The sequence below is a fragment of the Denticeps clupeoides genome, chromosome 2 (assembly GCF_900700375.1).
Source record: "Denticeps clupeoides chromosome 2, fDenClu1.1, whole genome shotgun sequence".
Classification (NCBI taxonomy): Eukaryota; Metazoa; Chordata; class Actinopteri; order Clupeiformes; family Denticipitidae; genus Denticeps; species Denticeps clupeoides.
In genome coordinates, this window is record NC_041708.1 from 23,251,298 (window position 1) to 23,267,400 (window position 16,103).

At 44.4% G+C, this 16,103-nt stretch overlaps 1 protein-coding gene across 1 annotated transcript in view; it reads right to left on the minus strand.

Moving 5' to 3' along the window:
- sspo (SCO-spondin) overlaps positions 1-14,948 on the minus strand; it is a 71,437-nt gene extending 56,489 nt beyond the window's left edge. The window contains exons 1-19 of the mRNA XM_028970383.1: positions 14,808-14,948; positions 14,463-14,549; positions 14,154-14,363; positions 13,009-13,091; positions 12,271-12,441; positions 11,249-11,472; positions 11,051-11,153; positions 10,818-10,976; positions 9,217-9,302; positions 8,663-8,788; positions 7,812-7,968; positions 5,662-5,902; positions 5,168-5,309; positions 4,893-5,019; positions 3,538-3,710; positions 3,180-3,398; positions 2,920-3,085; positions 2,384-2,630; positions 537-720 (exon numbers count right to left, since the gene is read on the minus strand). Coding sequence (XP_028826216.1) covers positions 537-720; positions 2,384-2,630; positions 2,920-3,085; positions 3,180-3,398; positions 3,538-3,710; positions 4,893-5,019; positions 5,168-5,309; positions 5,662-5,902; positions 7,812-7,968; positions 8,663-8,788; positions 9,217-9,302; positions 10,818-10,976; positions 11,051-11,153; positions 11,249-11,472; positions 12,271-12,441; positions 13,009-13,091; positions 14,154-14,363; positions 14,463-14,515 — 2,871 coding nt within the window. The 5' untranslated portion in view covers positions 14,516-14,549; positions 14,808-14,948. The remainder of the gene's footprint in view (positions 1-536; positions 721-2,383; positions 2,631-2,919; positions 3,086-3,179; positions 3,399-3,537; positions 3,711-4,892; positions 5,020-5,167; positions 5,310-5,661; positions 5,903-7,811; positions 7,969-8,662; positions 8,789-9,216; positions 9,303-10,817; positions 10,977-11,050; positions 11,154-11,248; positions 11,473-12,270; positions 12,442-13,008; positions 13,092-14,153; positions 14,364-14,462; positions 14,550-14,807) is intronic.
- Positions 14,949-16,103: the final 1,155 nt, after the last annotated feature.

Sequence of the window (16,103 nt, forward strand, 5' to 3'; positions counted from 1 at the left end):
CGTTTTGGCCCAGTTTCCTATAAAGGCATCAGCTGCTCTACATGCATCAGCAGACCACTGCAGAATCCACAGAACGTAAACAGAACGTCTGAAATGCTGCCAGTGTTAATGCTGACATAACGTTATAATAACAAGAGGTTTTGTCAAATGTGTTTCTTATTTCTTCGTTTTTCATTTCTTGCCGTAAAGCCAGCATGGAATGTTAGGAGTGCACTTCGCAAAGAGCGGACCCCAGGGACCCTGGCCAAAGTGTGACTAAAGTTTGTGTCTAGTGCCCTGGACTATTCGGGAAATGATAATCTGTCGTGAACTTGTGCTGAGGACAGCAACGTGTGCACAGTGAGAAACATCATGAAGGTATGGGTGGGGTCAGAACAGAGGGTGTCAGCAGCCTAGTGGGTAGCACACTCGCCTGTCAACCATAGAGTCCCAAGTTCAAACCCCACTTACACCACTGTGTCCCTGAGCTAGACACTTAACCCTGAGTAACTACTGATTGTAAAAAAAAAAAAAAAAAAAACTTGAGCGGGGCTCACCAGCAGAACTGTCCCCTCTGGGCACACACAACCCTGCATGGGCTCATCGCAGGGAGCCAGGGCTAAGTCCAGACTGGAACATGTCCTCAAGCAGGAACGAGGAGAGTAGACCAGAGAACCCGGACACTGGGTTACTTCAGGGCAAGAGTGATGAGTGCAGTTCCACACACCGAGCTGACAAACGCTAAGATTGGAAAGAAAGAAAGACAGTCATGCTCCCTTATTGGAGTATGTAGGGCGTGTAAGAATGCCAGTACATATGTCCATTAATGTCACTAGAGAGAATAAAGAATGAATGATTGCTCTGTGGTTTTGACATGCATGTTGAAAGAAGACAGTGTGAAAAATCTTGTGCGATAACCCCTGGCGTCAAGGTCAATGTAATCATTAAGCTCATTATTTCACATTATCACATTGCGCTAATCTCCTGTGACCACATTCTTCCGAAGGTGCACACACACACACACACACACACACACACACACACACACGTACTGCCCATTCATCAGAAAATGTTGACGCACCTGGAGGCCGGCTGGCTTCCCCATGTCTGATTCTGCTGGCGCGTGGAAAAGTGATGCAATGAAATCAACCTATCCTGACCACCGAGCCAGCAGGCCATAGAATGATTTCATCAAACCACTTATACCACCATCTGACTGAGTAAAGATTGAAAAAAAAATGCACCGTCTAGGTTTATGATTCGTCTCTGTAGTAACAGTAAGCTGATGCCCTTTGGCTTCTGGCAGGTTATTAAAATCAGATATTGGGCCAAGAGTCCTGCTCTGCAGCGCTGTTTGTGAAAGGGCCATGGCCCAGAATTAAAATCTGAGCACCCAAAGCCAAGAAATAAAAGCAATTATAAAAGAATGAAGATGGAGCTTCATTCAACTTTGATGTGTGTTTATGCAATTGGGCAACTTTATGTATAATTATGCCTAGCAACAGTGGGGGAGGACCCTGCATTCTCATGTAAATTCAAACATATAAATATACAACATTAAATCAAAAAGGACTCTCACTGGGCTTCAAAATTTAACTATGCTTTGAAATGGCGTTCATCTGCCAAGACTATTGGCTAGGTGAGCTATCATGGTTTGTCAAACTGGCATGCAACCAGAGCATCGCTGGAAACAGTATTAAGAAACTAAACTTAATTATGGGCATTCAGAGATCCTGCAAAATTACACATCAAGACGACCAGATATAATTGCACTTAAGTATGAAAAAGTACAGAGTGCTAAACTATTCTGTAATAACATCCCCCAATCATTACTCCAGAGGAACAAAGTGCCCTTTTTAAGTGTCCAACTACAAGATTTAATGCCAAAACACACACAAATTCTGAGCTTGCCCGAAAACAGATCTCTAGTTATTTCAGTGTTCGAGATCAGCCCGTGTTTGTTCTATATTTTGGTGGGGAAGTGTGTGCTGATTGAATCCTGATGGGGATAAATATAAAAATCTGCACTTTACCTGCAGCTGCTTTTCATTTATTTCAAATGGGTGTCCAAAGGCAGTAAATCACTCATACAAAATCTCTATCAAGGACTCTATGAGGGACAATAAAAGACTCCAAAGGTTACAAAAGTCATAAAGGTTAACATTGAGTATTGTACTTTCTCAACTGACTATTGTCTTTTTTTTTTTTTAATAAGATTCTATTTTTTCAGGAATTTTGAAATATCCAAGATTTTGTTGTCATGAATGGCCACTGGAGTAATGTTGGATCCTTTCAATAATTTTTTTTGGTGTCATGAATGGCCACTGGAGTACTGTTGGATCCTTTCAATAATTTTGGAATAATGTGTGAGTTGACCTTTATGCCCATGTCTTTATTAACCTACCATGTATTGCAGTTATTCTGGATGGCACTGCCAGGCTGGAAGAGTTGACCTCCTTTTTCACACTGGCACATGCTGGTGGGCACGCATTGCCCACCATCGTCCTGCACCAGGCCTGGGGGACACTGGCATCCCGACACACAGCTGCGGGTGCCCTCGTCACAGCTCCATGCCTGGCGCAAGTCGGCACAGGAAGCGCCGCAGGGACGCCCACACTCCTGGTAGACCTGCCCGCCTGAGCACTGGGCCGCTAAATGCGCGCCAATGACAAAGAGAAAAAGACTGGTTTATGCTGGTTTCTTATATAATCTTTTATAAAATAGTAGTTCAATCCCTCCGGTTACCAAAAAAAAACAAAAAAAAAACATTCAAACTAAGAATTTAAAGCTTTTTTTAGTTACAGATCTTGTTAGTGCCTGTTCAGTTGTGGTCCAATATGGACTCAGATGTTATATATACACCCACCGAACGTAATTGTAAATCTACCTCAATTGCAAATTGCATGTGTTTGTACAGATATGAGTGCATGCAAGACATACAGCAGAAAGTATGGTTTCTCCAAGTGACCAGTGCTCCCTCCTGAGCACAGTGGAGGGCATAAGCAGTGAAAACAGTGCACTGGCACGGCCTGTCAGCAGCGCAGCTGCACATCTCGCTCATACAGAGCCGCCAGTAGGGCTCTCGCTCCACCACGTCATGGCAGGCCTGTGTGGAATTAGATCAAGTGGGGGGATAAGAACACATTTTTCCTGGTTTAATTTCCATAAACCCATCGGTTTTGATGAGAATGATGCTGGACCTGGAAGGCTGGACCATGGATGATGGAGCACACATTCTCAGTGTGCTGCCTGCGTTGAGTGTAGGTGCCACAGGGGTCAGGCTGAGGTGCCTGGGGCACTGGGCAAGTGCTGGTGGTGAACTTTCTGGCAAAGGAGGCCACGCTGTTCTCAATGTCGCCTTCTGGAGTCGTGAAGTCATCATACTGATTCCAGGTTAGAGTACCGCAAAGCCCACGGACCTTGTGGACGAAGTACATGTAGATGTTTAAACACCGGATTCAAAGTCTACACGCAAGGGCATGTTAAGTAATTTTTTGTATGCAATATGAAATTTAAGAATGTGACTTGGCTACGGGATGTAAACCCTTAGAGCTGTACCTTACGAGCAAAGCCAGGCTGCAGTGTAATCAGAACCAGAGGTCCATCCAGATACCACAGCAGCTGGGCCCCAAAAGCCTGGATCAGCAGGAAGCTGGAGGAGGCGCGCCTCACTACCAGGTCTCCTGTCACCACGGGCAAAACCTCCCTCACTCCATTTACCATCACTGCACCTATGAATCATTCAAAAATGTGGGTAAAAGTGTCCACATGGTCCAAAACACTTGTCATTTGTAGTGGTAGCTTCATTTTGGGGTTTTGCTTCCTGAAACAGTACAGCGATTATCACTTGATTTTATAATAAATTAAGTTATAATAAATTCTGTTATCTCTTATCATTCATTTTGATGTGGGGCAGTGGTGGCCTAGCAGTTAAGGAAGCAGCCAGTTCGAATCCTGATCTACCAAGGTGCCACTGAGCAAAGCACTGTCCCCACACACTGCTCCCCGGGCGACTGTCATGGCTGCCCACTGCTCACCAAAAGCATAGGGCACATTTTGTTGTGTCAACATGTGCTATGCTGCAGTGTTTCACAATGACAATCACTTCACTATGATGTATCGCTGTCAAAACTAAACAGCATGCAATAAGCACGACACAGTACCTAGAGGTGGGCAATAGATATTTATTGCTCAATTCAAATTCACAGTCTAGGACGATGTGGTTTTATGAAAATAATTGTTATTGCTTATTTTAGACGCAAGGTTCAACTAACGCAACAGACTGTTCTTCATGGGGAAATTAATGCGATGCACCCACTATAGCAGATTGACAAACAACATGGCAATGACAGGGGAAAAGTTGGAGCTTGTGCCTAAATAAGTGAAGTGAAAGTGAAGTGATTGTCATTGTGACAGTGAGTTATAATACAAAAGACCCATGGTGAGCCGTGGGCAGCCATGACAGGGTATGGTGAGAGGTGTGGGTATGGTACCCTGCTCAGTGGCACCTTGGTGGTTAGGGATTCAAACCAGCAACCTTTTGATTAAGGGTCTGTTTGCTTAGTTGGTAGGCCATCTACGTGAGAGGTGTTGCTACATCTGTAATATGGAATTGGTGATTGGTTTGTGATGTCAGACAGAGACTAGACAAGTCCTTGTTTAAAAACTGTTGCAACCAAAGTAGATATGAAGGCCAACCCTTTGACATGGTGGATGTTAAAAGGCAGGCCTTACACTTTTACTGAAGTAACATTTTATCTTGGGTCACTCGACATTAACTCAATTGCATATTTTGTGCAGTTCATCCACTACTGGTTCGCTATAAGATTTGAATATGAAATCAGCAGAACTAGGATAACCGCTGCCTTAAGTAAAAGATCGATGGTTGGACAAGACTGAGCCTCGGTACCCACCTGTGTCAGCGATGATGACCTTAGTGTGGAGAGCAGTGACAGTCATTTCTCTCGGGCCACTACGGCCACCGCTAGTCACATACTCTCTGACCTGAACTGACACCTCCAGCTTCCTGTCCACAAAATCCTACACACACATTGTGACCGTGAACGTCAATGGGAACTAATATTCTGTGCATTCATGCTTTATTTTTTTAAGGAAATGAAACTCATATATATTCAATTCCCAGACTTTTTGCAATCGTAGAAGTGAACTGAAGGGACCCACACCTCACCTCCACCACAGTGAAGGCGCATCCCCCTCCCTGCAGGCCGTATCTCTTGTTGTCGAATGTCGTCACCTGCATCCCGCCAATGAGGCGGCACTGAGTGGCACACCTCTCCCTGGAGCACTGCCATTGGCCAGCTCTGCACACACTGACAGGAAAAGGTTGCCGGTGTTGCTGCTGAGGCTCATCTTAAACCAAAATATTTCACCATGCCGCACTTCAGATAAATATTCCTTAGATGAGGCGTTTCAACTGTAGCAGAAAATGAGGCTCGTACTGGCACTCTGTGGGCACTGTTTTTGAACTGGTGCTGAGCACATTTTGCTAGTACAACGGCAAAGACTGACATAAATAATGAAGACATAGTGTGCATGAGAGGTGTCAATCATCAGGCTCATTACGTTTTAAACAGAATCAATTTCTCACTAAGGCATTAAAAAAAAAGTTTAAAATTAGCGTCTCTATCGTTTTCATCTAGCATCCCCTCTGTCCTGGCTCACCATGTGTTGCAGTGATGCTGGATGGTGTCTCCAGCTTGGTACGTTTGGCGCCGATGGAAGCAGGGGCAGTGGTCTTGCTGGAGGCACCGCCCCCCCTGCAGGAACAAGCCGGGCGGGCACTCGCAGCCCCCGACACACTCCTCTCTGCACTGACCCGACACAGGGGGCACAGGGGAGGAACAGCTAGGGGGGCATGAAGACACGCAGTCTGAATAGACCTGCCCGTTCGGACAGACTTGTCCTGAGGAGAGAACAGGGTTGGGAACAGACAGTTGAACCTCGATCAAATCAGCTGTACTATCTCTGTAAAAGGCTGGGAATTTATAAAAATGATAAATGATAACAGGACCAAAGAGTTACCCAGGATCCAATCCCCTCACACCTCCTTCAGTCCATACAGCCCACCATATTTTCTGCTCTGACACACGTCTTAAACTCCTCACTCACAACAGGAACATTCCCCACTGCTTTCAAACAGGCTGTCATTGCTCCCCTGCTCAAAAAACCCACATTAAACTCGTCTGTATTGGATAGCTACCGCCCAGTCTCCAATCTTCCTTTTCTTTCAAAAATTCTTGAAAGAGCAGTCCTGGCTCAACTTTCCTCTTTTCTCCACGAGCATGATCTTCTCGACCCTTTTCAGTCTGGTTTCAGGAAAGGGCATTCAACTGAAACCTCCCTCCTGGCAATGATGGATGACCTTCGTGCTGCAAGAGCTGCCCGCAGATCATCTGTCCTTGTCCTACTTGATCTATCTGCTGCCTTCGATACAGTTAACCATGAAATTCTTCTCACCACACTCTCTGATTTAGGAGTTACAGGAACCGTACTAGATTGGTTCACCTCTTATCTTCATGACAGGTCCTTCAAGGTATCATGGGGAGGTGAGACATCTGTCCTCTCTAGGGTAACCACAGGGGTTCCACAAGGCTCTGTCCTTGGCCCCCTTCTATTCTCAATATACACTCGCTCACTTGGTCACATCATCCAATCACATGGCTTCTCCTATCACTCTTATGCTGATGACACCCAGCTCTATCTGTCATTCCCACCAGAAGATGCTACTATAGCGACAAACATTTCGGCCTGCCTCTCAGACATATCGGCATGGATGTCTGAGCGACACCTCCAACTCAACCTTTCCAAAACCGAGATTCTGACCTTTCCGGGCAACAATTCCCCTCAGCAAAACCTTTCAAGTCAAATTGGCTCGCTACTGTTAACACCCACGGCATCTGCAAAAAGCCTTGGAGTTTGGATAGATGACAAACTGAGTTTGAACCATCATGTTGCTGCGATCTCCAGATCCTGCAGGTTCACTCTCTACAACATTCGCAAGATTCGGCCTCTTCTCTCACAACAGGCTATGCAGCTCCTCGTCCAGGCAATGTTCATCTCCAAACTCGACTACTGTAACTCTCTCCTGGCTGGAGCCACTGCAGTCACCATAAAACCACTCCAGATGATCCAAAATATGGCAGCCCGTCTCATTTTCAATCAGCCAAAATACACCCATGTTACACCTCTTCTTACCTTCCTCCACTGGCTCCCGGTAGCTGCTCGCATTGAGTTCAAATCCTTGATGCTTGCCTACAGGGCTGTAAATGGAACTGCGCCCTCCTACATCAACACAATTCTACCTAGCTACACTGCTGCATGCTCTCTCAGATCAGCAAACGAATGGAGACTAAAAATTGTGATTCCAATCATCTCTATTCTCCGTTGTTGTCCCTGGCTGGTGGAACAACCTGCCCACAACTAGCCGAGACTATCACCACTTTTAAGAAGCAGGTGAAAACCCTCTTGTTCAAAAAATATTTCAGACAAATCTAACACTTACACACGCACATGCGTACACATTGCACAAACAATACATAAATGTATTTGTTTTCTTCGTCTAGCACCTAACAATCTCTGAGCATGCTCTTCACTGACAAGTTTGAGCCTTATCAGGGCTCTTAGTTTGTAAACTCAATATTCTATAGAAGTCGAACGAGAATTGCTGGTGTCTTCCTCTTGTAAGTCGCTTTGGATAAAAGCGTCTGCTAAATAAAGTAAAGTAAAGTAAAGTAAAGTCTTCACCTGGGCAAAGCTAACCTGACCCCTTAACTGCTGCTTTAATTGGCTGATTAACCAACGAAAAGGTTTACCGCACAGGCCCTTGCGTCTCCAGCTGATGATGACATGCTGCTGGGCACACTCCCGGGCATAGCTGGCCAGGGTCTGGCACACGGCCCCCTGCCTCTCACCGACCGGCAAGCTGCAGAACAGGTACAGGCAAGCATCCACGTATGGTGTCGCATCTACCTGTTGCCAAAAAAGGAGCCAAGGACATTTTTAGCACCTGCTATTAGCATCTTGAATAATGCCATAATTAATAAATGCACTGCTGGCTCTGTATTTCAAATAAATGCAGATTTATGCATAGGCAATGCAGGCAAGGCAACTGTGTTCAGCTTTAACATTCAATTATTCAGTGTGTTCAGTTTAATGCACAATCAATGTACACTTAGGTTCAGTCATTTGCCATATAACCTTCTGTCATATGCACACGAGACTGGCAGTTTTTATGCCTGCCTTGTCTCATTACTTCTTGTTAAAAGTTGTCAATCTACCTCAGTCTGTGCATCCTCGCCACCACTTCCACCACTCATGTGTTATTATTATTCAGTTGTGCTCTCCAGCAAAAACATATTCTGCATTAAATATCAACCATATATGTTGGCACCGGCCCTTGACACAACCCATACGAGGTCTGCTGGTTAAAACGACTATTTTTAGATCCCAGCCTCTTGTTTCAAATATGCTAAAGTGCTGTGTGCCATGTTTTTTGGAAGTATCTGAAAAATTAATTTGTTGTCATTTTATCACTTTCCTTATGAAGAAGGGTGATTTTTCATTACGAATCTTTGTGATATGGTTGGCCAAAAACAGCAAGAAATTGGTTGTACCTGGGAATTTCGACTCAATAAGCAGAGTGTGTTTGTGTGTGTTCTCTCACTCGGTGGTGACACTGTGTGAAGGGGGTGCTTAGTAGCCGCTTGCATTCGGATTCCGCTTCCCGCCGCCGAGAGCCGTCTCCTGTGATGTCACAGCTGTGACCCAGTTCTGCAGCATCGTTGCAGGCCTGATGGACGACAGCCTTCAGTAACAGGATACCAAATAAAACATCTGGCGTGGCATACAAATAACCAGCCCAATCCATGAAATACAGAGGTCAAATGTCCATGCAGCATGCATAAAAACTAATACCCAGGTACAGACATTTATTGGTATGGATTTTACAACAAAAAGGTGTAGTCATAAAATATTTCCTGGAAAGTCATACATCTGCAGAGAACAATTGTCTGTGAGGTCAAACCCACCCGCATTTACTCACAAACATCTAAGGAATTGAACTAAAGCCATATCCAATGATGACTGCGGTTTCTCAGTTTACTCTGAAATCACTTTTCTTAGACTTTGCACATAAACTTCCAGCTAAAGGGGATTCTGGAAATGAGAGCAATGCAATGTGAGTAATGCAGATGCTGCGGTGTAGGGCGTGGAAAGTACCTCTGTCTGCCTATCTGGAACACGCCAAGAGTTGCCAAAACTTGCTGCATACTGGGACACGATTCCAGTAAAGAGCGTGAAATCATCTTTGGATGCAGGGATATGGGAAAGCATGCCATCAGAATTCAATCTTATCCATAGATTCACATAATTCATTCGTTAGTAGACAACACACAAGAACACACATGCAAATAACAACTTCCACTATTAAGACTCTTAAGACAAAATATATATTTAGTGTAAACAGATAATGGCGAAGAATAATAGACGTTCTCCAGAAAACCTGTAATTTGGGGGATTAGTCTGCAAAAGAACTCAACCACTGGGGAAGCAGTTTATCACAGTTTATTTCTTTGTGCTGGGCAGTGAGGGCCTGGCAGCCTGTCATGGCTGCTCACTGCTCACCAAGGGTGATGGTTAAAAGCTGAGGACACATTTCGTTGTGTCACCATGTGCTGTGTTGCAGTGTATCACAACGACAATCACTTCACTTTCAATTCCATGGTAATTGGAGAGGATTGCGGGCATCTGGTTTCACATCCAATTGCCACATTGATTGTGCAGTTGATCCGCTGTAGCAACCCCTAATGAGAGCAGCTGGAGTCTGTATACAGTACAGGCCCAAAAGTGGACACACCTTCTCATTTCTTTGTTAAAAAAAAGTGGAGACCTGGCCTCCACAGTCACCGGACCTGAACCCAATTGAGATGGTTTGGGGTGAGCTGGACCGCAGAGTGAAGGCAAAGATGCCAACAAGTGCTAAACACCTCTGGGAACACCTTCAAGACTGTTGGAAAACCATTTCAGGTGACGACCTCTTGAAGCTCATCGAGAGAATGCAAAGTGTGTAAAGCAGTAATCAGAGCAAGAGCATTTTTAAGAAACTAGAATATAAAACATGTTATTTCACCTTTTTTTGTTAAGTACATAACTCCACATGTGTTCATTCATAGTTAATTCATCCAGTGAGAATCTACCAAAGTAAATGGTCAATGTAGATATGTCCAAACTTTTGGCCTGTACTGTATATCAATCAAGGTATATATGTATATATCAAAAACCTTAACTGGTCTAGTGTCCCTACAGACTGGCTACAGCATCTGCATGTCTTTCAATGTCACAACAGCTTCTCTCATTTAAATGGCCTCTCCATCCACAATGTCTCACAGCCTCAATGTGTATTCCTTATTCTGGAATCTGCAGTTTATGTTTTTCTCTTAAAAGTTATTTGTAAAATATTCTATAACGTAAGAACCTGGTCACTGGGGACGCATGTGACCGTGCCTTTTTTGGTGCCAGGGTACCAAACCCCGTTTAATGGGGAGGATATCCAGGAAGGATATCTGGCGAAAAATCTTTCCCAAATGTTTGTGCGGACAACCAGAACAGTTGATCCACTGTGGCAACTACTAATGGGAGCAGCCGAACATTCTGCTTTTAAAAGAAAATGACACTAAGAGAATGACTGTAGCACCTGTATCATGGTGTGGGTCTGCCAAATCATTTTTATCTCTACTGTCCAAACACTTTCTCAGAATTTGATATAAATGCCTTCGTTCATGCTACCAGAATGTTACCTGTCATACAGGTTGCCTTATTACCGTTTCTGTCATGGTTGTAGATCCCACACAGGCCTCTAGTGGCCCCAAGATGCTCTGCATTAACAGTCAGGTAGACGGTGTTGTCCATGTCAAATTTCACCCGCACTCCTAGGCCACTTTCCACAAACACAAAGTCTCCCAGCCAATGGACGCTCACTCCTGCTGAGAGGAGGCGGAATTCAGCTCTGTCACTTAACACAACCCAAAAACACAGATTCACTTGGGTACCATACCGTTCTGGAAAAGGGATTGTCCTTCTGGTAAAACTTGGCCATTGAGTGACATGTTCGCCTGGTGAATTATCACCAAGTCAAGTCCCAACATCATTCTCAGAGCCTGTAAAAGTGTGTTGAAAGTTTTTCAGTCATTTGTAGAGGAATTGTAGAGTCAAAAACCAGTGACTGGAGAAGCAAGAAAGCAAATGACAGAACCTTGCTGCAGTGACCATGCCCATCACACACTGTGCTGATATAAACTGCCCATGTTCCATCAGTGGAGGAGGCAAGGTTGTAGGTGCAGCTGCCCTGGAAATGGAAGTGCTTCCTGTCAAAGGTGCGGTAATGCATCCCACCCCAAGTCAGGCACGTGGCGGAGGCCTGAGTGTCACGAACGCCCCTGAGGAGACCACTGCGCAAGAGTGGTGATGTCGGGGAGTCTATAATGGCAAAGAGACCATAGTACACATGGAGATTTTCAAAATTATATTTGTTAACATTAAATGTATAAGCAATAACACACTAAAAACTCTGTACATTTCTGTACGCTATATAGACACAAGCTGTAAAATCTTGGCCCGAGTGGTGACGGGTTCGTACTCTATTCCTATTGTTTTAGTTGGGCTTGGGTCGGCTCGGCTCAGTCAGCAAACATTTGTTTGGGTGTTTTATTAAACTTGAGTTTTTTAATTAGTTGGGGTATGCTAGCGAAGATTCATCGTGTTTGACGAGGGGCAGGGGTGGGTTAACGGAATGGTAAAGGTTCCACAAAGCACATTTTCTAAAAGAATGCCATCAAATATGTTTTTTACAGCGTTTTATTGTAAAAAAAATTTCACTTGCACGATCAGGTGTGTAGCAAGTCTATGAAATGACAATGATCACTGTAAAAAACAACTCTTATAACCGTCCGGATGGCCATTAAAAACGAGAGGTTGGGTAATAATAAATATTCGGCAGGGGGGTTGTAACTTTACCAGATGATTAAACATGTTGTTATTTTGCAAGAAATGAAATGAATAAGAAAATCAAGAAGTTGTTAATGCAAGATAATTTCGATATTAATTAGAATGATTTCATTATATGGGGCGGGGGGGTTATTGTGTGGATCTGACTTTTGTTTGGGTCTTGATCCCTGTGGCAATTACACTTATGCTGTGACTGGCCTGCAAAACTCAACATTTGCGCAGAATTTGTAATATTTCAACTTCACACGCAGGCAACTTTGACTGGCAGACCTTGCAGCAGGGTGTAGCCGCAGGAGAGGCAGGTGTCGTCAGAAGCGTTCCTCCAACTGAGGCCCCACAGGCTGCCACAGCACTGCTCCAGGGCCATCAGAGAAGAGTTGTGCACCCCAGGGAACTCCTCGCAGCTCCAGGTGGAGAAACATCGGCCTCTCACACCCACTCCTGACAAGCAGAGAGAGGGACTGAAAAGGGCTCAGGCCACAGCAGAAAAGATCGGGTGCGGCCTTGGCACTGGTTAACACGAGAGGAATTCAACGACATGTGAAGAACATGCGCTGAATGTGCGAACGGTGACAGATGTAAACACAAATCCACCACTCTCCACAACACAAGGGTTGTGTTCTTCTGTGCCACATTTTGAAGCTAGTCTGACAGCAAGAGTTTGAAAACATGAGGGAGTCCAGACCTTCTGTATAAAAAAAGGTTTACAGAACACAGAACTAAATCACTCTGGCAAACTCGATCAAAAGACTGTGCCACTTCCTGTGTCTCTAGCTTCCACTGAACTAATTACAAATGATGTGTTGCTGTCTTCCAGAAGCTCAAAAATTCATAAATAAACATACAGCAACACATATTAACTAAATCAACAAATACAAACATTATGTATTCTCACAAATGACCTTGGTCAAATGATTTTGCCCCCTTTCAATTCAATTATTACCCCCAAATGAATTAACGAATAATTGGCTCATATAAGGGTCTTGGGTCGTGTTACTCTTACTTTACCTTGTGAACAGCGAGGACCAGTCCAGCCTTCACAGCAGGCCTTGACTGTCCGATTAACATGCTGCCTCTCAATCTCCGGAGGCCTAAAGGCAGAAAAAGTCAAAACATCCATTACATATTATGTGTAAATACACATTACATTTACATTTTTTTACGGCATTTTATTTATGCCATTTATCATGTCCCTTTTCAAGAGCGTCTTACATTCAGTTACAGGGACACTCAGGTCTTGCTCAAGGACACAATGGCAGTAAGTGGGTATTGAACCTGGTCTTCTGGTTTAGGGGCAGGTGTGTTACCCACTACGCTACTACCACCCTTAAATACGTTTAGATATGAGATGCAATAACTCACTTAAATACTGAGAAACATACATTGCAATTAAGAAACACTAATATTTGGCCAAAGACATATAACACGGCCTGGGGAGGTATTAGGATATACAGTACAGGCCAAACGTTTGGACACACCTTCAATGTGTTTTCATTATTTTCATGACCATTTACATTGATAGATTCTCACTGAAGGCATCAAAACTATGAATGAACACATGTGGAGTTATGTAATTAACAAAAAGTGGAGACCTGGCCTCCACAGTCACCGGACCTGAACCCAATTGAGATGGTTTGGGGTGAGCTGGACCGCAGAGTGAAGGTAAAGGGGACCAACAAGTGCTAAACACCTCTGGGAACTCCTTCAAGACTGTTGGAAAAGCATTTCAGGCGACGACCTTTTGAAGCTCATCGAGAGAATGCCAAGAGGGCAAAGCAGTAATCAGAGCAAAGGGTGGATATTTTGAAGAAACTAGAATATAAATTTCACCTTTTTTTGTTAAGTACATAACTCCACATATGTTCATTCATAGTTTTGATGCCTTCACGCTGCTAGGGGGGTAGTAGCCTAGCGGGTAACACATTTGCCTGTGAACCAGAAGACGCAGGTTCAAACCCCACTTACTACCATTGTGTCCCTGAGCAAGACACTTAACCCTCTCCAGGGGGACTGTCCCTGTAACTACTGATTGTCAGTCACTCTGGATAAGGGCGTCTGATAAATGCAGTAAATGTCCAAACTTTTGACCTGTACTGTATGTGGTTCTGGTCTTCTCATAATCAATGAATCTGTTGCTTTTTGCTGTCACTCACTTGAACAGATAACAGGAGGCCTTGGAACCCTGTTGCCTGTAGTACAGGGCAATGCCATCATCCCCGCCGTGTTCGTGGCGCATCCTATCAACGTCCAGCCTCCAGCCATGTGTGTTGTACTGGTAGACCCCGGAGCAGTCCACTTCGCGCTGCAAACGGGGTGAGATGAGCCGCTCCACGCTCTCTTCAACCGTGTGTTCACACCAGCGTCTGAGTTGAGTTTAAGCACCATTGAGGCTATTAGAACATCAGCCTCCGCATGGCTGGCATCATAGGTCGTCACACGACAAACAAAAAAAAGACACTCACCCCATTCCCATCACCAGTCTCAGTCCCAGCAAAGATATGAACAGAGCTTTCATAATGTCCCGTCAGCAAGAAAGGCCTCCAGGGGCACTTTAGCGAACATCAAGGAGAAAAGAGAAGGATGTTGTGTGGAAATATAAAAAAAAAAAAACACACTATTTGGAATAATGCAAAAACAGATATCATTCAACTAAGTGGTGTGTATTTCCAGAGCATTTGCAAGACAGATAGATACATTCTTTCTAGGGATGTATTTCTTTTAGGGACCTTGAGAAACGGAATCTGGTACAATATAGTGAAGGTCAGAGTTCATTCTGGTTCACTCGGGCATGTGGAGTAATGAGTTACCTGAGCATTTGGTTGGAGATTGGCTCTTTCTTCCCTCGGCTCTCCTCAGGAATTGCCGCGCGGAATTGCTCCCTGCCACTCGTCTATGTCCTCGTTCCCGTTGTGCGCCACGTGTTCGGTGCTGAGCGACGCTCCTCAGTATCTGTTGTGTCAGTGGGGCGGGTGGTCGCTCAGACGCTACTTTTTAAACGGCGGGTGATTCTCAGGACGGAGATGCCATCTGCGGCGCATTCTATTGGTGGTTGGGACAGTTGGCCACAGCTGCAACAGTAGCAATTAGCCCCGTAGCATGTGACGAATTCAAACAACAGCCATCTTATCCCACATTCATGAGGATGAACCCTCACACTGGACCCTAATGGGCCGGTGTTTGTGTGGCTCTAATCCTATAAAGAGAAGCTTTTTGGGAACAATCTCGGGGGCGTTTATTTAATAAAGTGAGTCAACAGGCTCACAGGACAGGGGGGCATTGTGCCGGTCAGAAATACCCCAGGGAAGGGTACGGACCCAGAACAGCAGGGACACAAACACAGCTGGCACCACATCCCGGCATCACAGGACCTCACAGAGTTATCCTCGGCGTGGGAGCATTTCTGGCCAACTTCTGATTGCGGTCAACATCAACAACAAAAAAAAAATCTATTGCATCTCGAATTCATAGTTGTGTTATAATTGAATTCTAAAATATTTAAAAGATCTTACATTTCCAACAACATATAAATAAAAGTAGAAGACTGGGACGGAGGACCCAAGCGCAAGTGTTGCAACAAAAAAAAGAGATTTATTACCAAACTAACAGAAAGGGGGTCAAGACCCCAAAACAGGTTTCAACAGGTTTCCCAGGTTCTAACAGTATGACTGCTTGGCAAATAAAATACATTCGTATTCAGAAGATCCAACCTCTAATCAGACTGAGGTGGTGCTGGGTAATGAAGAGGCTGATTGAGGCGATGAAGATGAAGGGAGATTTAACAGGACGCGGAGGCCGTGACTAAAGGTGAACTGGGGGCGTGACAACTAACATGTAAAAACACTGATAACAGATGTTAATGTTTTATAAGGTCGCATATGAAATACATTAACATCAACAAACACTTAAATGCCGATAAGGTTTGCAGTCAATAAAAAAGTGCATTCATGTTGGTTTTTTTATGCCAGTTGTGGTTTATTAGCATGTCATACTGGTAACTTTATATTTAGAAAATGGTGGAAATCTGTTTTTCTGAATTCTTTTCTGTGATGTGTCAGTTGGAGAATGGAGAAAAACTTGCTACTTGCTTTCCTGAGAACTGAGTA